Raw genomic sequence first — 23,864 nt, forward strand, 5'->3', positions numbered from 1 at the left:
TATTTTACATGAGCGTTTAGTGCACGCACAATGAAGAGACGCCGATGGTGAATCATACATAAATACGCACGGAACTTGTTTTGCATTGATAGACTGTAATAATTGAAGAAGATCTGAAACAGCAACTTTGGTAAGCTTATGTTTCTTCACAAACTTCATTATCTTTAAAACACTGTTATCTTCTACTCTTTCCTCTCCAATCGACTCGGAGTGCACGCTCACTTGCGTACATACTGACGGTTTACCACATATTGATACAGTCTCGACTGAAACTTCAGAAGAACACACTGAATGAGAAGAATGCGTTTCATTCGTCGTGTTACCCAGGTCAACAGCAAATGATGAAAGATAATCGTCTCTACAGTCCCTTTCTGGAAGGCTTTCCGTACTTGATTGTTCACTGACGTTGTGAGAGGAAAGTGTGTTATGTTCCATATCGAATTTATCAGTATTACTACAAGTGACATTCATTTCACAAGTACCATTTCTGCTCTCATAGTAACTATTATTCGTATTTTGTGTTCCCTTTGTCAAAAAACCAGTACTATTTTGGTGCTCACCAAAAATATCTTCCCGCTTACTCCATCTATGTAGAGTTGTTCGTGGTATTTTTAGAACAGATATATTTGGAATATCAGATGAAATATATTGCTTGTACTGCCGTTTCATGTCAGCAACAGTGAAAGGCTAGAATTACAACACTTTTAAAAAAACCTTCTTTGTTACTACGTTGCCTCCACTACAAAAGGAAACACGTTAATGCTTTTTACATAAAAGATAAAACTTAGTCAGAAGCGAAGATCCCCATTGCTAATTAAGCTTAAAACTATAACGCCAAAACTCTAAATAACAAGGCAAATAAAGTAAAAACCAGTATTATTACAATAGTTAAATAAATGTTTAACACACAGTGCTTTAATAATAATAAAAATTCTACACACATTTGTGGAAGACTCAAAAGATAGCTCCAATATTTATAAAAACAAGTACTTAATCTTGCACGTTTCAGTAAGATATTCAATCTCCTTTGTATCCTATTCCAATAAATTCCCTTCTGCTCTCTTCATCGATTTACGAGCCTGCACGCACTTATCAGTCATTGCAGCATGTATAGTAGACGGTTTGCATTGCGGGAATTTCATGAGGACATAATCTGTTGAAAATAATACACTGCGTTAATTTGGAACAGCATGCTTTTATAATGCGCACGTTCATTTTATTATTAATCATCGTTATCATCAAACTATAGTGGTTATTAATTTACTTTGAATATTCAATTGAATGAATTGAATAGAACATCCTACCTAACAACATCCTATAAACAAAACCTTGTTATGTTGATCAACATATATCCGGAACAGGGTTGTTCCGAGTTCAAGTTTTTGCATTCGCGAAGAAATAGAAATTGTGAAGGTAAGTAAGGCATGGAATAACTTATTTCCATCTATTTTCTTTTGATTGCGTCCTTACCTCTCTTCTAGTTTCTATACTGCGCAAGTGCGAAAATCTTAAGATAGAACAGCCCAGTTCCGAATATATGTTAATTAGCGTTATATACAAGATGATGTTCTTTTACACATGTAGAACGTTCTTCTAATTTAATTTCGACTAGTAGATAGTATTTACTGAAAAGTAACCTAACAACAGCAACAAAAAAAAAAAAAAAAAAAAAAAAAAAAAAAGGAATTAACCTACGAAGGTGGAGAGTGGGAAGTCCATTATTAACCTAGAGAGTAGTGTGCCTTCCGCGAAACTGAGATGGAGCAAGGAGTGCGGAAGCCGCGAGTAGAATGAACCTAGTATATTAATTTTTTAATTCGTTATCCCGCTTAGCTCCGCCTCCCTCGCTCGTAACTCAATTCCACTACAGTAAGGCACACAGCTTTTTCGTAGTAAATAATGGATTTCCAACTTTTACCTTTGTATCTCTCTTTACTCTTTCAGTTTTACGTCCCACGTAAATGCCGAGTAGGCTAAATGAGACAGTGATGAGAATGAATGAAATGATCGAATGAAGAAAGTGGGAGGACCCGAGAAAACCCACTCACACGGTGTTTGTCCACCATAAAGCCCACTTAGGCTCCCAGGATCGAACCAGAGACCACACGCACCAGAGCTGAACGCTCTACCACTGAGCCACCGCGGTCCCATACCTTTGTATCGTTATCGGTTGAAATTACATAATTTTGTATTAATACGTAATTGTTTGGTACGTAAATATTAACACGTTTTACATTACTATTTCCATGTAAGCGAAATGCTGTTTTCACATACAAAAATAAGAAGCAATTTTCTACATGTGTAGGAAACATGTAAGATATATACATACCCTTTATTGCTGCAATTACGTCGGGAGACAACTGTTTTTTTATTTGTCCATGACCAGTAATGGAGCTGGAACTCATCTCATTATCAGTAAAAAAAACTGACATTAAATTCCTTGTTAATTTCGTGCCCGATTGACCTGCACTAGCAAGGCATCGTACCAAACGTGTCTTCTTTATTACAACATTTGGATATTCTGCGCTCAGAACAACATCGGCAGTTCCTCTGCACGATAAGTCAGTATCCTGCTAACAGAGAACATACAAATTAAATCAATTCCAACCTTTGAAAGAAAAATGCAAATAGCACACTTTCATACAAGTACGAAACAAAGGTACATTTCGGGGTGAGTAGAAAATCTTTAAAATTTTATGGGCCGCTGTAATATGTAACCACTATCGCTACACACTATTTCAGAAAAAATATTCATGTTTGTATGTACTCTTATCATTTTCAATATCATTAAATTTGTTATCCCCTCATAGGGTAGAGTAACATGCAGAAAGAGGCTATTACCGTGTATCTTACATATCAAATATAAAATCAATACTGAAAAGCAGACCGAAAAAAAGAAAGAAAAAAAGAAAAAATGTTACGAACAGGATTGACAATTTTAGTCACAATTTCCAAAACAAAATGCATACTTCATTTGTAAATTTTCTTTCATTTTGACATTCAATAGAATGAACAACTTAAGATACTTAGAGTAAATTTCCTGAAGGGCTGTACTAACATTGAAAAGATCGAACATGGTCGAAGAACCGATTTATATTAAAATACCTTCTTTCACCGTAAAATATTAATGAACATTGACAAAAGAAAACTGGGCAGGGGATAAAACAGCCTTCTGCTTAACGTGCCATAGCGTCAACCTGTACGCCACCAACTCCCGTTTTCGAGACCGCGTCAAAACTTTCAGCTGTCAAAGTTAATGTAGGCTGGGTAGCATAGTTGTTAAAGCTACGGCACGGTAAGCCGAAGAGGGTTTCATTCCCAGTCCATTTTTTGCTCTTCGACGGGGAAAAAAAGAAACTATTTTAATGGGAAAAAAATGCAATTAAAATAATATATGAACTCTCACTTTCTATTCGATAAGTTTGTAGTTAGGAAAAATGTTGCAGCTACTTCCTTTACTTTTTTTTTTTTTTTAACAATTTTAAATACACTAAAAAGTATAATTCCAGATGCGCATAAGTATTAAATTTATGAATTACAGTAACAATAGTCGCCAAATTTCTTGTGCATCCAATTATATTATCTATGGTTTTAACGCCAATCTTCAATCGTCCACAGTTTCATCACGGTCACCATTCCACAAAAATAATAACTTATCTTTGTAGAATGGCGAGCCTAATGAACCTCTGGAATTACAGTACAAGAAAAAAAGCGTTTGAAAAACATACATGATATAATTACAAGCACAAGGAATTTGGAGAGAGTAGCTACTGTACTTAATAAATTTACAATAATCCTGTTTCGTAAATACTATACTTACCCTGGTTTTTTCGTACTAACGGAAGACAATTCACTTTCGGAAGGTTCGTCATCAACTTCTGCATCTAATAGTTGGAAAAGAAATTGTTTCACACAACGTGGAACTTTAAGTTTTCGGCTGTTCTCGCGGTCCCTAGAAGCACATTCTTTCTTCAAAGCATCCACCATGCATCGCTCTTCTTTTAATTTACAGCTCAATTCTGTGACTTTTCTCTGCAACTGATCACAATTGTTACATCGTTTGAAACTTGTAGTTGTGTTACTGACTTCAAGGCTATCACTGCAGCTATTAGCATTTCTGTGTTCAATACTGTGGTTAGAATATGTCTTTTCTGTTAATACATGTTCATAGTTTCTCTCGAATATATTTTCCAAATTATCTATTTGCACCGAAGATTGATCCTCTTCGCTCGGAACATCAGTCTCATCGGATGATTCAGTTCCTTTTATTCGTTTACTAGGAACAGCAACATCTTTCTCACCATTCTGAATACATTTGTCAATCTCACTTTCACAATCAGATTTGGTGCCTGTTAAGAAAACATAATAAATATGCTTACTGATTAATCTATATTTACAAAGACAAAACCTGCTTAATATTAGTATGATAGAATTCCCGTATAAGGTGCTTGCACTTTACGATAAAAAGACAAATATTAATAACATTAAGTATTAATCAATTATATACTTATAAGTAGTTACAAATATATTTTAATGATTTAAGCATCAAATCAGAGATTTCGTGCAAATATCTCAGTGTCCACAACCGGTGCATTCACGTTATTTAACGTTGGTTGAACTCCCTGTATCAATTTATGCTGCATTAAGCAGAAAGGATCTAATGTAACCCAAATCTCACTGAAGCCTTGCTGTGCAAATCTAGAACTTGCACATATCAAGCAAATGCATTTGCAAGTAACATCTTATTGAATCCTTTATTAAACTATAGGTGCGACTAGAAGGTGGCAGCCGGTAGAAGTGCATATCTGAGAGTGGGAGCGAGTGAAGCGAGACGATGCACAGAAATCCGTAATTCTGGAAGGAAAACGTCTTGGCAATCTGTACCTTTTGTTCAAAATGAACTGCGCGTTCGCCAAAGCTCACTTACAGGGTATATAAATAAAGTAGCTGAACGTACCCGCTTCGCTGCGTCAGACCAACAATTGAGCCCCTTCCACTTTAATAATCGGAAATTTTATACACCCTCAGACACGTGTCTGCATACTTTCCTGTTTATTACACGCAAGGAGAAACGTGGGTACTTTTCTGAGTAATTTCACCGGGTTATCACAAGAGTGGGGTAGTAGTTATAGTTCATTCCTTTGTTTATCTTGCTATTTTATATGATTGTTGAAGTTTTCAACTTTCTCAGCATCAGGGATTCGGAGATATGGTCATTTAATTAAAATAATTCCCGTCCTCTTCCCGTCGAATTTCTAAAAACCCTTAAATACGTGTCTAATTAGTTTAAATGAGAAGTCCTGATTTCATGTTTCTAATCTTCAAATGTTCCGACATATCGACATCATCTTATAATAATTCTAAACTGCGTGGGAGAAACAAAGTAAAAAAAAACAAAAAAAAACACCTTTTTTCAGGAGGCGATTATTCAACTCACGTTGTTTAGAATTGACTTATATCAAGTTAACCGGAGGTGGAGCATGACACATAGATCTCAAATTTTGACTTATCTCATTTTGACCCATTTATGACTTATATTGTTTCTCCCCCGCAGTCTAGAATTGCAAACCCATCCTTTTTTCCTCTCCTCCCCTCCCCGGGTGAATTTCCAAAAACCCTGAAATATTTGTCTAATTATTTTAAATGAAAAGTCCAAATACAAAACTTCCTAAGCTTAAGGGATTCGGAGATATGGCAATCCTATTAAAATATTTCCAACCCCTTTCCCCCCAAGCTGTCTAATTTCCACAAATCCTTCCTTAGTGGTACCCTAAGTCTCAAATTCTTTATACTGTCCAAATTTCAAATTTCTAACTTAAGCGGTTTGGCCTGTGCGAGGATCGGTCAGTCACTCAGTACTTTGAATTTTATAGATAGAAGATATATGTACAAAAAGGAAATAGAAATGGTTATCAGCCTTCGTCCATTTCACATCTACGTTCCATGGATCCGAAACCCGTACTACAATTATGATAAAGGTGGAAAAAACCGAGCCCTGTGGGGCCACTAACACGTCCTACTACTACTACGTTGCCTCGTAACGCAAGTAAATCACTTTTTTTATCAGTCAAGTGACTCAAAATTACTACCGAACAAGACTGGGGGAGATACTAAAAGTTAGCCGCATCATGTTCACCATAATGGTTGAGTAAATTATTGTAAAGTCAAAATGTGCAAGGTGACTGAATAATTTTAAGTACATATTTCGCACCAAATCATGTGGACCTAGGAAAATAAACTACCCCCTCACAAGCTGTCTGTGATATAGACTTGCGTTAATCAAACTAGCAGCAAAATCTCCTGCCTTACCGGTAAAATACCGGCCAGTTGGCAACATCATGTAGGCCTAAAATAGGACAGAACCCTAAGGGTGCAGTTGGTGCTGAAAGAAATTAATATATCATGAATGTAGTAATGCGGCCATGAACTAGGATAGTACGTGAATTATGCACCACTGGCAGAGTTCTAGAACACTGGTCACACATTGAATGTAATATAGAAAGAAATCAGCGTGCCCTGCAGGGCTTCTAACCCGCCTTCACTCGCTATCGCTTGCCCGGCAGTACTGTGTGAGTTAAGTATTGAGCTGTGGTACAGAAAGGATCCAAACTAGCTACTAATATATATCTGGGGACCAGCGTTCTAGGACCTTCCCTGCACCACGTAATGTATTTACTCTCTTACGATACACTTTATGACGCAAACAGCATTTAGTGCTAATAATAATAATAATAATAATAATAATAATTTCTTGAAAGTAAGAATGTAGGCCTAAAATAGGACAGTATGAACAATATGTACAAATGTAATAACGAAATAATTGCATATTCACAATAGTACACGTAACATAGGCCTACATGATGGTCGAAGCCTAGTCGTAATTACGTTATTTTAAAAAAACAGTAACATAATTTACATTGATTTTAGAACTTTATTTTTGAGACCAACAAAAATAAACTTCTCAATCTCTACAACAAAAGGTTATTATAAAGATACAACAGCAAGAAACACAAGAGCTACTCACCGAAATGGCAAACTGTCCCATTGAATTTCTTCTGTTTCCACCGGAAACATCCCTCTTCTCCCAACTTCAGTTTCGTTTTTCCGACATTCTGCTTTACATTCAAAACGGAATAAGAACCGTTTTTCCATTTAACAATACAATAATCTTCATTCATGATTACACTCTCTTCATCATACACTTCAAACCGCCAGTAATGATATTGCGCCAAAAACACGTACTTCCCGTCACATGATCGCTGCAACCAATCACTGAATTGTTTCCTTGTAGTTTAAATGAAAATTAAAATTCACGACAATGCTATTCAACTAGGGATATATACGTACCATTTTCTATTAAATTGTTATTAAATAAAAATAAATATTTTACACCTAATACACTCTGGAATAAATAATCGCACACTCTGTAGGAGCTTCAGGCACAATAGCCCCCCCCCTTTAATTTTCAACTAATTATTTTCTTTTCCATATATGTTCAACGTCTGGGACATTATAACAATCTGGTTAATTTTTTTTTTGGTGGTTGCAGCAAGAATGTTTGCTAGCAGTATCTTACCCTGGTATTTTCAACTTACCAGCAAAATTGTTTCCTTCTGCTGCAAACACCTGTACATTGTCTGTACACTGCATGTAGGTGAGTTTAACCTCGCATGTGCACGGTGATAATACAGGCAATGTATTCCATTCTACTCCCATATACTATACATGCATAGGCGTGCACAGGTTCTCTCGTTTCCTCCCACTTTCTTCATTCCACCATTTCACTCATTTCTCATTATCACCGTCTCCTTTAGCCTAGCCGGCATAACCGTGGGAAATAAACTTTCATTTTTTAAGATGGGGGAGAAGAGGGGGCAGCTGAACCTAATGTTGTGTTTGACATGGTCGGCCTATATCTTACAACACTACATTTTAACCAATTTCTTTATTGAAAGAATAGTATATGGAGTCTTACAAGGGTTTTTAGTCCATCACTGGTATGCGTATGGGAGGCATGGAAACAATATGCTCCCTCCAACATTTTGACGATATACTATTTTAGAATATTGAATTTTACGGAAGTTACATATTGTACGAAAAGTAATACAATGTTTACGTTCTTCAAAATTATAAGGATGATTTCATAGGGTGGCACGAGGGGAATTTGCCCCAGAGTAACTCTCTAATTTGGCTCAACTGGCTTACCAATATCCTTGCAGTACTATTTTAACCCCCTTTCCGGGGGTATGGTGGCGAGCGCTCACCTCTCGTTCTAGATGTCCCTGGTTCGATCCCAGGCTATATGAGTTCCTGGTGGACGACATCGTGTCCGTGAGTTTTCTCGGGGTTCTCCCCTTTACTCCCACCTAATCATTCCGCCAGTTCTTTCGTCATCGTTCACTTGCTATTTCATCCATATCATTTGGCACTTCGCTTTCTAAACGTGGGACGTTAAACTAAAGATTTAATTTCATTTTAGTGAGTTGAAATCTCCCCGGAGAAAATTGTCTGAGATCATCACTGATTAGGATAATTTTTGTAATGTTAGTCCGTACGTACGTTATTCCGCACGATAACTCTTGAACGAAAGCGAATTTTTGAATTCTGTTTTTTCTATCGATATATACATTAATTATCTCAAACAAATTCGTTAATGGAGGTGATTCACAAACTGGAAATAGTAGAAATTAACCATATCTGGTTTTAACATTGATCACTGTACAGCTGAAACTATAACAGATAGCGGTAAGCAAATTTTTGCAATCGATTACGCGACTGAGAAATTCCTCTTAACTCTTGAGATTTTGGGGGGGTTAGGGACAGAGTTTTACATGAGAAATGTCACCATCAAAGTTTAATTATTTAGTAATGATGCTTTTAAGAACGATAACTATAAAATAAAACTTCAAGGAGCTGTGACAAAATATTTCTTCATAATTTATTGCATGTACTGTTCTTAAAATGTATAATATAAAAGCAAATATGCAGATAGATAGCTAAACGTCTACATTTATTATGAAGGCAAAAAGTTCTCAAATTAAATAAAATTTAAACAAGTGGAATATTTGGGGGGAGAAAAGGCAAATTTGGGGGGATTGCGTCCAAGCATTTGGGGGGGGGGGATCGGCACCTCTGCTCACAACAATATATTTTTCTTAATTATCTGCACCACATAGGAAAGACGTAGAAGTTGAGCAAGTTGGTGCCTCACTCATTGCAGGAAGCCAACAAGCAAAAATTACTAACAGTTTGTTTATCGTTTCACGGCAGCGCAATGTACCCCAGGAACATACGCATGGGGTGGGTCCGGGGTCCGGATTCCCCCAAATCCGGACTTTTTTGTAAATTTAGCCTAATTTTAGGGGCAATTTTATAATTTTTAATATAATTTAGCCTGAAATTGTGTTTGGATCCCCCCGAAAAGCTTTGGACCCCTCCCGAAATAAATTCCTGCGTACGTTCCTGATGTACCCAATTCCCATCGAGTTTACCAGTAACGAAAAGTGGGTCATGCGTGATACTGTCCTTCAAATAACAATACAGAAATAAAATGTGTAAAATTCAAATCCGATTACTACAATGTAGGCTGCATACTTCAAGGAGTAATACTTCTATTTGATCCGTCTAATCTAAGGGTCTGCACACGCCTTTGTATATATGTGTCAGCACCTTGCATATGTGCATTTCAAAGAGCTCCTTCGTGGCTAAGCGGTTAGCGTACGCGCCTATGGCGTGGGAGATCCGGGTTCGATTCCCGGCGAGAGCTCATGTGGTTCGGATTCCACGTTAATCAGTAGGTCCACGTCTCATGTAGCCTCGCTGCTGAACGGGACGTTAAACTTAAAATCAACTCAATGTGCATGTCAAAGTGGAGACTTAATGTCTGGATATTGCATGTTTCCTACGCCTATAACGTGAATGTTTCACTCTAATCAACCTTGTCCATCGCATTTACCTGTTTAAGCTATTTACTCACTACACGTATTTTTTAAATCCATTTATTGGCAGTCATGATCATTGCATGTTCCCATTCATCTGTACATTGTCTTTACACTGCATGTAGGTGAGTTCAACTTTGCATGTTACAGGCAATGTGTCCAATTCTATTCCAATGTACTATACATGTGTCAGAACCTTGCATATGTGCATGGCAAACTGGAGACTTTGTGTCTGAATATTACATGTTTCCTACACCTGTAACATTAATGATTCACTCCAATCAACCTTATTCATTGCATGCACCTGTTTAACCCATTTATTGACAATCATGATCATTGCATTTTCCGTTTACCTGCACATTGCCTGTACATTGCATATAGATCGGTTCACACTTCGCATGTACACGGAGATAATACAGGCAATGTATTCAGTTGTAATCCCATGTATTATACATGTGTCAGGACTTTGCATAGCGAATGTCGAATTGGAGACTTGTGCCTGAATATTGCATGTCTCCTATGCCTATAACGTGAATGTTTAGCTCCAATCCACCTTGTTCACCACACGCATCTGTTTAATCCATTTATTGGCAATCATGATCATTGCATGTTCCCGTTCACCTGTACATTGCCTGTACACTGCACGTAGGGGAGTTACACACTTCGCATGTATACGAAAATAATAAATGTAAAATAACATATCTTACATCATGCGTTTTCCATGCTATACGCTAATACACGGTATTTACATGTACTGCAAATGTCACACATGTATATTACATGTTGATAAACAGGCACCTTCCTTGTACTTTTCATTCTTACTGTATTGCGAATGTTACCAACAATCCATTCAAGGTACTTTACATGCACATATTCCCTTTATTTACTTGCATGTGAGTGACTACGTGTACATCGCATGTTCTTATTTTAATGTACAGGCTCTGTACAACACGTGTTTTCGTGCAACATTTCCAACAGAAGTTCAATTCTTTTTTGACATGCATATCACCTGAAGACAATGTGCCTGTAATATTTTTTTTACATGTGTTTTCGCCGAAACAGGCGCCTGTATAATGCCTGTCAAAATCTGACAGGCTTTTACAGGCAGTTCCATGTACAAAACATTGCATGTTTCCTCAAAAATTTTCATAATAGACATTTAAATACGTTAAAGAATCTTTCCATATGTAAAAGAATGCTCAAAGTTAAGAAATAGAACATAATTATCGCCTGAGTACTAAATAAAAGTCAAAATAGAACAGAAACAGCGTTTGTAATGGATATGAATGTCATAATTATCTTGAGATCCGTTATACATCGCTAGAAGCATGGCTAAAGAAGTCCTTGTGTTAGCTCATTGGTAAGCTGTTGGATTTCAAATCATAAGGTTGAGAGTTCGATTCTCGTCTAGGTTAATGCTTTTCTTTAAAATTATATTTTCCGCAATGCATGAAAAATTATATAAAATAATTACATTAAAATACATAAGTTGTGTATAAATAACATAATCATTGCAGAACATAGTAATTATTATGTTTAAAATATAACATCTGAGATAATTTTCACAGTAGGTTGGTATTATATATGAGAATGTTAAATGCAAGTTAGGAAAATCGTTTAATAGCAATAAATAAACTATGTAGTGTATTTATTTGCAGCTATTTGCCATACAGATGTAACTTCTCAATATTCTCATTACAGCATGTAATTTACATTCGTGAAATACAGTATATTCCTACGGATATAGAAAGTGTATAAACAGAGTATCCAAAGTCGTATCCTGCTTCAAGACACATATCTTTTCCCGATCCCCTTTACGTCACGGGAAGAAACACAAATTCTCTTTAGAACGGAATGTCGTTACTTAGAGTCTCATTCGAATACGTTGAATATGCTTTTGTATATTCATCCCCCTCTCTCTCTCTCTCTCTCTCTCTCTCTCTCTCTCTCTCTCTCTCTCTCTCTCCCCTCTTTCGCTTTGTTTATGTGTGTGTGTGTGTGTGTTGCGGAATATCCCAAGTTGAATACAACATTTGCAAAGTATATGAGCATCATTGTCATCGAATACCAGAAATTGAAAGTCGTGTTTCTTCAGATTGGGTTTGCGTGTTCATATTAGCTCACTGGTAGAGTACGGACTTGCCAATGAAGAGGTCTTGAGTTCAAAGCCTACAGCTAATTATCATTCTTTTGTTAGTAGGATTGCACAGAAATCGGATAAAAGGAGTGGTTTATTTCTAGAAATATTTTCAGAAGCGTTTAGGTAGACCTGAAAAGGGCTGTTTTCGGGAGTTAAGGCGGGGACATTAATATTGTGTCCAAGACCCTAGTGAATTTATTACACGCTCCATTCTTCTGGGCATGGAATCTATTATATGGGTGACAAATCTATCTCCTTCACCTACCTCCAGCCATGCTTCGGAAACAAGATGCCACAGGTCATCCTGAGTTCTTGGTGGATCTGCCTCAGGCCAACTTTTCCTTAGAGTACGCTTCACTTCTGCCCACATATTTTCCATGAGATTGAGGTCTGCTCCACGAGGCGGCCAGTCGATTAAATCAATCTCAGGGTGCCCTGCGAACCATTCCTGAATCACACGGGAAGTATGTATTGGCGACTGGTATTGCTGGAACTGAATTACACCATCAGGCTGAAATACTCGTACAGATGGCACCATGATATTACTGATAATGTCTAAGTACTGAGCATTGTCCAGATGTCCTTCAATTCTATGGAGCTGTCCTGCTCCGCGACTGGAAATCCAACTCCAACATAAAATAGATACATGGCCACTGCGATTGCAAGCAGCCATATATCCATGGTCATATCAGGTGCCTCTCGGACGACACACAAAACGGCGTCCCTCCTTTGATGTTGTGAATATGGATTCATCTGAGAAAACTACGTTTCCCAATTGAGACCCACATTCGCCTGTGCAAACGCGAGACGGTAAATTTTGTGGTCGTCTGAGAGTTTTCCTTCACGGCAGCAACACGGCCACGTAACCCAGCATGACGAAGCCTTCGCAGAGCTGTATGCTTACTACCAGGAAAGAGAGAAGCTTCCCTTAGCTGTCTAGACGTCCTTAGTGGGTCTAACCGGGCTTCGTTTACTAATCTCGCATCTTCGGCTTCGGTTGACACATGCGGACGACCAGGAGATCGTAAATTACCAGTCTGACCTGTAGCACCATATTTCCGAATCCATCGCCTTCCTGTAGAGGTCGGGACACCTACTCGCTTGCTAGCTGCAGTTGCAGAATAACCTTCCAACTCCCATAAAGCAATTACGGCTGTACGTCTATCCATAGTTACCAATGTTCTGAGCTGTGAGAAGGAAGCAATAGGTAAAAGCTAGTACCTGACGTGTGATTGGTTACTTGCACGACACGCCTATTGTGGGGAACAGCGTTGCCAGATCTAGCATAATGATGCTAGATCTAGCATAATTTGCATGTCTCTAGCATCTAGCATCGTGCTTTTATCATCTTGCCCAAATCTAGCACAATTTCAGCAAGTTTATCAAAAAGCCGTAAAACCTGGAGATGAGAAAGAAGTTAGTCGTGGGAAGAAAAAGAATGAATCCTCTTCCATTGATTCATACAGTCGGTAAACCATACAGGCAGTCTTATTTTCCGAAGTAAGTTCGAAACGGCTTTGGGCTTTTTTTTTTTTTTTTTTTTTTTTTTTTTTTTTTTTTTTTTTGTGGCTCCACCCAGGGTTTTCTAATCCTTTAACTCCGAGGCATGGGCGGAGCTATGGGGGCCATTCTCCCCCCAACTTTTTGACAACTTCACCATCTTTATTTCTGACTTCATGATCATATTTATTCCTTAAATGACAGCTCCGAGACCGACCAAAAGTCCGTTCCCCCCCCCCCCCAGCAGACGATTCCCAACTCCGCTTATGCTGCGAAGTAATTTTCTTTCAAAATATGTAAACAAAAACTTTGCAATCATTTATACGATATATACGCCATTGAGTCTGGCTACGACTCCAGTAATTTAGTTGAGTTAAAATCTTGGTGCGTGAAGTATTGAGTTCTATCCATGCATTCTTGCTCTCTGTGTATTTTAAGTTACGTTATCGTATCTCAACTTCGTTTTCTTAAACTCCTGAATTAGTAATTATGAGAATCTAGCATAATTTGACCGAATCTAGCATAAGTTCGATCAGGTTTTGGAATAATTCCGAGCATTCAACGACTCGCGAAAGAAATCTGAAATGGTGTGCCTTAATAATAATATTAAAAACAGTTTTTATAAAGGAATATTAATACATACGAAAAGCTGTTTAAAGAATGAATTGTTATACTGACTTTACACGTATAAAAACATATACCATATACCAAACAGATTGAGCGATATGATGATAGCTGTTTTGAGACGAACACTTTCGAAATCCAACTTCGGGTATCTTCGGAAAACAGTAAACTAAAGCTGCTGGTTCGAACCTCCAAAGCCAACCTTAGTAATCGGGAAAAGATGTACAGATATGTTTTTTCCTTCTGTTAAATATAATAAGACATGTTGAAATGGTATTAAGTGTAGAAAAAAGTAACATTGATTGAAATACTTAATGATACAATATTTCGAGACTATGTATTCACACTCTCGTTTCGTCATTGTGATTTCCATACATATGAGCTCAGTTATATTTCAGAAGCAGCTTCCGAAAAGCGGTCATGTTAGCTCAGTGGTACACCACCGAGCGTTTAAATCGTGAGTTCGACACCCGTTCAGGTGAGATTCTTTTATGATATTCTACTTTCCTCAATGCATGAAAATTATGTAAAATAGTTACATTACAATTCATCAGTTGTATATATATTTTCATATCATCAGTTGTATATATGAGTTGAATATATATATTCGTATCACCAGTTGTATATATCAGTTGAAAATATATATTCATATCATTTCACGACATAAGTAATTCTTATCTTTAAAATATAACATCTGAGGTATTGACAGAACGTCGGTGTGTTATGTGTGAATATTGAATACAAATTTAAAAAATCGTGTAATAGCAATAAATAAGTTATGTAATGTATTTATTTGCAGCTACTTTCATCGCAGATAACTTCTCAATATTCGCATTACAGCATTTAGGTAGAGCATATCGAAAATCGGATCGTGGTTCAAGACAAAAAACTAGCTAACCCCAAACTGTCACGTAAGAAATTCACGAATCGCAAAAGTAAAGTGAAGAGATTGAGAGCGGTAATTCCTTAATCGCTCTCTCTCAACTCTCTCTTATCTGCATTTATACATATAAAAGTGTATGTATGTATGTTCCAACATAACTCATGTATGCCTAGAGCAGGGTTTCTCAACCTGTGAGTCGTGGCCCCTAGGGAATCGCGAAGATAGGCAGAAGAGATAAATATAGTTAGAATCTAATACCAGAAATTATTTTTAAATATTATTTTTAATTTTGTTCTGATAGGCATACTTTTATTTTTTGTACACACTGTAAAGAACAATAAAAAAATAAGTCTGAACATTTCTAAAGGGTGTAGAATTCGTGTTACTATTCGGTTCAAAGTCTCTTGTCGCGAATTCTGTCGAGAAATTTAAAGCTTAAAATATACAAAACGATAATCATGCCTGTTGTTCTGTATGGTTGCGAAACATGGTCGATGGTCGCTTACTCTGAGGGAAGAACATAGACTGAAAGTATTTGAGAACAAGATCCTTAGACGAATATTCGGACCCAAGAGGAACGGGAATGGGGAATGGCGGAAACTTCATAACGAGGAACTACATAATTTATACGGTTTACCCAACATTGTTAGGGTCGTCAAGTCTAGGAAGCTTAGGTGGGCAAGTCATGTGGCTAGAATGGAAGAAAGTAGAAACGCTTTCAAAGACTTGACTGGAGGGCCAATCGGAAAATGACCATTAGGAAGACCTAGGCGCAGATCTTAGGGCAATATTAAGAGGGATCTCGCTGAGATAAGAATACAAAGTAGAAACTGAATCCAATTGGCTAAGGATAGAAGTCAGTGGAGAGCTTTTGTGAATGCGGCATTGAACCTCCGGGTTCCATAGGCCATAGAGTTAGTTAGTTAGTAGAGTTGTTTAAAAATGAATTTAAATCAAAGAGGTATGATATAAAACTAATGAGAACTGTATATAGAAATACTAGAAAAATACACATGCAACAAAACCTGCACATTGAAATACAATTAAAATTAAAACCTAATGAGATACCTAAGCATGGTGTAATTTCACTAGTGCAACAATGCCCGGTTCAATCTTCATGACAAACATTATCGAGCCATTTTCAAATGATAAGCGATTTCTTATCTTTGTTTTAATGTTTACCATAAAAAAAAACACTTTCGCACAAGTACGATATAGCAAATGGAATTATTACTTTTAAAGCAGCAATCACCAGACCAGGATACTCTTCTCTCCTCATCAGGCAGAACTTGTCCAAGTCTTTGTTACAGAAAACGAGTTGCAAAGACTTGTCGCATGATCATTCTATTATTTGGTCAAGAAGTTGTGGGCTTAGATCGGATACATTAATGGCCTCTTTAATGAAGGAGTTTAACATCCATCTTGAACCAGCACCTTCGTCGTTGGGAATATATATATTACAGTTACTGTATCCACTGTCAGTGCCGGGCGCCGAAAAAAGGGGCCACACATTTCGGAGGAAGTGTGTTACTCATGTTAGGAAACTGCATGTGCACATGTGTAAAATAGAAGGAAAAACGTAGTAAAATGTGCTCAAAATTAAGGAAAGGTAGGGTTTACTTTGAAAATGTTATTGAGCTTCGTGCCAACCATGGCGGCGCTTCGTAGCTAGTCTGTCGACGTCACTCATATATACGGTGACATCGTACTATACTATCGCCCCGGGCGCTGATTTTCCATGGCACTGTTCACTATAAATAAAAAATGGATTCTACTATTATAGAAATAGGTATGTTAAAAATCCCACACAAGCTTATTATAAAACAAATTAGAAAAGGGTCGCTGGCAAGAGCGTGTGATAAAAGGGGATCGTGATAGGAATTAGATTGAGAACTACTGGCCTAGAGTAATTTTAACCACATTTCTTATAATTTCAAAAAGAGTGCTGTCGGGTTACCTATGGTGAATGGGAGGGGGATACATATAAAAGATTGCTAGAAAATGATCGATATTAGATTCATAGTTTTCGGGGTCGCTTAGATAAATAGTGAGATTTTCAATTTCGCTTAACTCCGATTAAGCTCTCATTAGTAGGGATGGGCACGGACGACTTTTCTTTGAAACTCGACTCGACTCGAAACAGACATCTTTGAAGTCTACTCTTGGACTCGGCGCGAAAAATATCTTCCAACTCGACTCGGATTAAAGTCAAATCGAACCAAAACGAGCAAAATCCTGTGTGTAGTCCTACCTAGACAATACATAGACAAAAATTATTCTATCATCAATTATACTACTATTACTACAAATAATAATAATAATAATAATAATTATTATTATTATTATTATTATTATTATTATTATTATTATTATTATTATTATTATTATTATTATTATTATTATTATGACAACACCGTGTACAAACATGAACGATAGATGGTTAGTAAAGGAATACTAAAAGCTAGTTGACTGCCGACGTCGGTAGTCATGAAGTCTACAAGGCAAAGACATCGTTCATTATCCTAAGTTGTAAGCGTCGGTGGACTACAGATGGTCAACTATTGACCTCTCGCCAGAAATTGGTGTCCCCGCAGCGACGATCCGTGGTGGCCCCAGCTCGATTTTGAAAACTTTACTACCAGCGGCAGAGACGCGATGAAACGCCAACGAACCACAAAATTACTCTCCCAAAATATGTTAAAATGCCTATATGTGTAATTTATTTATATTTAGGTGAATCAAAAAAACACAAAACAAGTACCCCGGGATGGACGTGAACTATCAATATTACGATTACTAGGCACGTGTTCTTCTGACTTCCCCACGGAAACGATCATAAAAATCTTGGTTGTTGAAGGATAAATCATTGACGTCTTAATTTAGCCAATCAGACAAACCCCTAGTTCTCGAGTTCTAGGAGGTGATACCGTGAACCGTTTCAGATTTATTGCTTTCTGGTGGAGTACTATCCATGCGCAAAATTTGAGCATAATAGCCGACATGCATCTTCGGTGCCTCTTATCTTTAGTACAATTTTAACCAGAGATGGTGTGGGTAAATGTAAATTTGATCCACGACCCACCATGACCCACCACCACCCAAATGCACCATTGGCCAACTCTGACCCATCAACCATCGTGATCCACTCTGACCCACCACCAACTATGAACCACTCTGAACCATTGTGACCAACTCCGACCCACCAAAACCCATCGACATCAATTCTGACCGATGACCCACATCCTCCTCTCCATTGACTAAAGAGGTTACACTTCTAATAAAACAAGACTGTGAAATTATCACTTATCGGAGTTTGAATTTCTACCGTCAATGGCTCAAGCACCTCTCTATTACAACACTGGTGGGTCTGAACTTTACGATATATAATGGCAAAGTGTTTCTCATCTTCCGAATTAAAATGAATTTAAATTTATCATATATAATTATTTCTTTGTTGCCTTACAGACACATTTCAGTAGAAAATAGGGTGAAATTTGAAAGTTTCGAATCAAGGAAAAGTAGACCAACGTAAAAAAAAGAAAGAGAGAGAGAGAGAGAGAGAGAGAAACTAATTTTCTATATAATTAAGCATGCCGTACTAATTGAAAATGCCCATGTAATTAAGTTTAGAATACAAATTTTATGGCCATTTTTCTCTAACTTTATGGCTTGATTGCCTTATGCTCGGAACGCTCCATATATTAAACACCAGCTTCAGCAATTATAAATAGAAAGCAGTGGGTATAAAACTCAAAAAGAACTTTAGTTTGCATTACTCATTTGTTTCTCAACTAATATCAATCGTTTTCGATTATTTTTACAAATCAACCCACTACCAATTTCCAATATATAGAAAATGCACCCCCGTCCCCGCGTATAAAAGACAATTTTAAAAATGCCAGGACATATTCTCTTTATTTTTAATAAAGAGTTATATGCTGAATTTCAGCTCTCAGTTGAACGGCTTGTGAGATACTAAATTTTTCGCAAAAATTCGGACTTCTACTCCCCCTAAGGATATGTATTATAATGAAAGTGACACGCGTATGATAACTTCCCAGTTGGGATTGGAGCCTGGTATATACGAAACGTCAATTCATTTGACTTTGCAATTTGACCGTGATGATTACGCAGACATAGTTACTTTCAATTTTTTATGATACATATCCTCATGATTCAAAAATATTTTTTCAAGCAGTTAGCTCATCTAGAATCTCACAGGCTGCATCCCAAAATTCAACTCCTACTATCCTATGACAATCCAAAAGTGACTGAACTTTTTATTAGGAACAAATGACAAAAGAAAAATGGAGATTTTGAAAGTAAAATGTAGAAAAGCTCGGTGCCCCCAATAACTACATATTTCTCCGCCCCTTCATCCCGAACTTAAAAATAAAACTTAATTCGAATATGGTTAATTAGTGAATTTATTACAGTTAAATTCCACTCACTACATGCTACAGCTACAACTATGTAACAAAAAATAACAACTGTGCAGGGGTGCCCACAAGGGGGGCTATGTCGCAAAGTGCGTCATTGAAATATTTGGGGGGGTTAAAATATCTGTATAAATATGTTTGAGGGAGTGTAAAAATTAATCGAAAAGAAGATTTTTTCATGGAAGAACACCTACGGGTAGACAATTGGGGGGGTGCGTATGGACATAAGGGGGGGCACCACTGCAACTGTGAAACATGTTCTGAATTACTATTAGATTTCTTACGCTATTATTAAACATATTAGAATAGTAAAAGAGGATTGATCGTGAAATAGTATATTTGCTCTTGATTTTTAACTTTTTCATACGGAAAAAAAATAAAATTTTATTCAAGTTTTAAACTTTGCACTCTGCAAATATGTTGCCCTCTAGGCAATGGGACTAATGTGAAATGTGGACTAATGTGGACTAATGGGAAATGCTGCACTGTTAGCGGCGCTGAAAACTTACGATTCGATTCTAATATCGGTTGATTTCGATATCTTTATGTCGCTACGTAACCACCCTGGGTGCTAATTGGAGCTTAATTGGACTTGAATTGAAAGTAGAGCTATTCACCTAAGCGACCACGAAACTATGGATTCGATACTAATATCGACCCGTTTCCTGCATTTTTGATATGTATCCCGACAGTACTCTTTTTCCAGACAGTAAGAAATATAGTTAAAATTGCTCTAGATATATCAGAATTATGTTGAAACACACACATAAATTAACTTTTATATTCTGTATAAATAGAGAGTGAGCGAGCGAGCGAGCGAGAGAGGGCGACTCAAAACATCACCACTTCCATATTGCAAAAGCATATACTTGAAAATCTATGTAAAGACTTTCTGCTGTGGCATGCTTCATAAGGACAATTCCAGTCTGCTCACGTGACCTTTGGGGTTCATGATTTTTTTTTTGGCGAGCGTTCCGACTTTGGATTCTCTGTTTATACCCTCTGTTTATGCATCGAGTCACTTTTCAAGAACATAAATGACATTCTGTATTATGAATGTTGAGAATTACCCTCTATATGACAAATAGCTGCAAATAAATACATACATGATTTATTTATTGCTATGGAACGAGTTTCTTAACTTGTATTTACATCCTCATATATAATACCGACCTACTGTGAAAATTAACTCAGATGTTATATTTTAAACATAATAATTACTATGTTCTGCAATGATTATGTTATATATACACAACTTATGTATTTTAATGTAATTATTTTATATAATTTTTCATGCATTGCGGAAAATATAATTTTAAAGAAAAGCATTAACCTAGACGAGAATCGAACTCTCAACCTTATGATTTGAAATCCAACAGCTTACCAATGAGCTAACACAAGGACTTCTTTAGCCATGCTTCTAGCGATGTATAACGGATCTCAAGATAATTATGACATTCATATCCATTACAAACGCTGTTTCTGTTCTATTTTGACTTTTATTTAGTACTCAGGCGATAATTATGTTCTATTTCTTAACTTTGAGCATTCTTTTACATATGGAAAGATTCTTTAACGTATTTAAATGTTCCATTACGTATGGAGAGCTAAATGACAAACAAGCATATGGTGACATTAATAAAAGGTTTCGAAATATTGTATCATTAAGTATTTCAATCAATATTGTTTTTTTAAACATTTGGTAACAAGTCTTATTATATTTAAAAGAAGAAAAACACATCTGCAAACTTTTTCCCGATTGCAAAGGCTGGCTTGGAGGTTCGAACCTGGCTTACTTTTTCCCGAAGATACCCGAAGCTGGACTTGGAAAATTTTTGCCTCAAAACACCAATAAAGAATGCGCTCAACCTTTTTGAGACAAGGTGTACATAGTACTGCTCTCAACGGGTCGGGTCGGGTCGGGTTGAAGACCGACCCGACCCGTGACCCGAATTGACTGACCCGAACCGTGATCCGATCTGATTGACCTGACCCGATAACCCGACTCGACCCGAGTAGCCTAACCCGACCCGATCCGAGTTGGGTCGGGTCGGGTCAACCCGACCCGTTTGAGAGCACTATGGTCACGACACTGGGTGAACGCCAAAATCCACTCACATTGGGAATTAAACCCGGACCACGTGTACCGAAGTCTTACACATTAACCACTAGCTAGATCAAGCGTGGGATTTGTATATGCATCTTAATGAATATTTGGCACTTTTGAGGTTTAGTTATTTCTTTTTATAACTGGTACAAATGTCCGACGTGGGAGATTTTTTTTTCTTTCTTTCTTGCTTTAGTTCTATGTGACGAAATTTTTCTTTAAGGTCAGTGTTCTCACCTGCTCGGACGGCAGGGGGTCTTCTCGGAAGACAGTAGCAAGAGTATCTTGGCGGAAACAAAAGAAAAGAGTTTAACTACAATGATAAGGGTTGAGGAAACGGGAGAACAACTGTGATTTTTTCCAACCCTTCAACTTTCATTCCAAAATAGGTTCCTATGATTCCGGGACACGTGCCACTTTGATTCTTCTTTCTCGGTAATTAAAACGTATTTTTCAGTATATATAGTTGCACGTAAGAAGATACATAATATGAATTTTGTAATTTAAAATTTAAAAATACAGTATGATAATTAATTATAAAGTACTAATTTTATTTCATCACTTTCAGCCCAACAAATGAAATTCAAACAATTCGCTCCCTGGGTCTTGGTCATCAATACTGCGTCTTATCCTTTGTCTTGCAGTCAAGTCTTGGTTCTGCATTTCGTAGTCTTGGTTATCTTTCATGCTATACAAGAGCCAAGAATGCTCGCCTCATCGGTACAAATCAAAACCGTGTGTGATTTTGATTATATTCTTTCATGCTATACGGAAAGCAAGAAAATACACTCATCGCTACTTGGTGATCACCAAAACAAGGCCAAGAGCAAGATTACTATGCACTTCGTCGTGCATATCCAATCTTTATCTTGTTCTTGTATCGGTATCTTTGGGCTTGGTGAAATAAAATGAAATATTCAGTTTAAGGTCCCTTGATTCTGCACCGAGGCTAAGGGATATGGTGACCATGAGAAATGAATGAAATGGTGGAATGAAGAAAGTGGGAGGAAACAGGAGAACCCTGAAAAAACCCACTACACGGCGTTTTTCCACCACAAAGCCCACTTAGCACAAGCTGGGATCGAACCATGGACACCATCAGGCCAGGCCCCCTTGCTCAAATTCTTGGCCCCTAGTGCCCCCCCCCCCCCACACACACACAGATGATGCTATTATAAGTCGACAAACGGTGAGTTGCCAGTGGCTACAAGTGAAACTACTTCCAAAACATCTCTCGACAACAAAGTTACGAACTGCAGAATACCGTTGCGTTCTGAATAAAATAGCTCCACTCGTTTTAGTTTGTAGTACGGGAAGATCTAATTCACGGAAATCTGTGGGATGCTTGCATTGACCTCGCCACCTGGACATTCATTTTAACCTCTGTCCATTATCTAGTTATCTCCTTTGGTTTTGACAAACAACCAGAAAAATAGAAAATCAGTCGGCATTCTCATTCGCTTCAATGTTGAAAGTCATACTAAAATATAATATGCATACTTACAAATAACATGCACTGCAGTAAAACATTACACTTGTGTTGGACGAAAAAAGTCTTCGTACATTAAGTAATTGATTTCCATTGATTATGGCGACATAGAACAAATGCATAGCATCCATTAAATAACTTGCTATTATTATTATTATTATTATTATTATTATTATTATTATTATTATTATTATTATTATTAGTTTATCTACCAAATAACTATTTATTGATTAATAAAAATGATTAATCAATTATATTTAGTTACGTATGGTAGATGACTTCAGATTATATTATTTACTGACCGACAGTATCCCACGCTGTCGTATCTGTGCATAAGAGGTAAGTTCTAATCTTTTCTTTGTAGAAGTTAAGTAAAAGAACCTGTTTTACCTCGAAATGCTTAATTACAATTTTTTTACACAAAGGCAATTCTAACATACAAGATGATATTAACGATGCTATTTGCATATACGAGTTACTTGTCACAAAAACTAATTACGCTAGGAAACTAAAACTATGCTCAAACTGTCTTTCTTAGCTAACTTTTACAAGTGGTAGCAATTGAAACTCATATGAGTATATGGTAACCTCTCACCCGAAGTCCAAGGTTAATCTCTTTGCACATAGCTGCTTTAAAAAAAAAAAAAAAAAAAAAAAAAAAAAAAAAAAAGTCTCTGTTGCCTCCGTTTTCACTCTCCTCCTGTGCCAGCCTGAATCCCCATTATATTACCAAATGTTATCAAT

The 23,864-nt window shown here is 37.0% G+C and overlaps 2 protein-coding genes and 1 long non-coding RNA gene across 6 annotated transcripts in view; 1 reads left to right on the forward strand and 2 right to left on the reverse strand.

Annotated features, from left to right (window-relative positions):
• The window catches only part of LOC145678558 (uncharacterized), a 154,708-nt gene that overhangs the window by 105,409 nt on the left and 25,435 nt on the right, over positions 1–23,864 (reverse strand). The window lies entirely within an intron of this gene.
• The window catches only part of LOC145678554 (meiosis-specific nuclear structural protein 1-like), a 190,008-nt gene that overhangs the window by 11,754 nt on the left and 154,390 nt on the right, over positions 1–23,864 (forward strand). The gene's annotated exons all lie outside the window — the stretch shown is intronic.
• LOC145678553 (uncharacterized) lies at positions 502–7,449 on the reverse strand. 2 transcript variants are annotated; one of them, XM_081748838.1, is made up of 4 exons: positions 7,025–7,449; positions 3,821–4,349; positions 2,330–2,573; positions 502–1,153 (listed from the first exon to the last, which is right to left on the reverse strand). In XM_081748838.1, the coding sequence occupies exons 1-3, from the start codon at positions 7,176–7,178 to the stop codon at positions 2,528–2,530; spliced, it is 729 nt and encodes a 242-aa protein (XP_081604964.1). In that variant the 5' UTR covers positions 7,179–7,449; the 3' UTR covers positions 502–1,153; positions 2,330–2,527. The 2 variants fall into 2 exon arrangements, with proteins under 2 accessions (XP_081604964.1, XP_081604965.1); XM_081748839.1 differs by having other exon boundaries at positions 2,330–2,570; positions 7,025–7,448.

This window comes from Thermobia domestica, chromosome 2 (genome assembly GCF_964235325.1).
Source record: "Thermobia domestica chromosome 2, izTheDome1.hap1.1, whole genome shotgun sequence".
Lineage (NCBI taxonomy): Eukaryota > Metazoa > Arthropoda > Insecta > Zygentoma > Lepismatidae > Thermobia > Thermobia domestica.

Bases quoted from the DNA above. Each gene is read 5' to 3' on its own strand.
- LOC145678553 (XM_081748838.1), bottom strand. From the start codon at position 7,178: ATGAATGAAGATTATTGTATTGTTAAATGGAAAAACGGTTCTTATTCC. The intron at 4,350-7,024 runs GTGAGTAGCTCT...TTTTCTTAACAG, and splicing joins TGGGACAGTTTGCCATTTCG to GCACCAAATCTGATTGTGAA. The intron at 2,574-3,820 runs GTAAGTATAGTA...GTTCTCTGTTAG, and splicing joins GTTAGTACGAAAAAACCAGG to CAGGATACTGACTTATCGTG.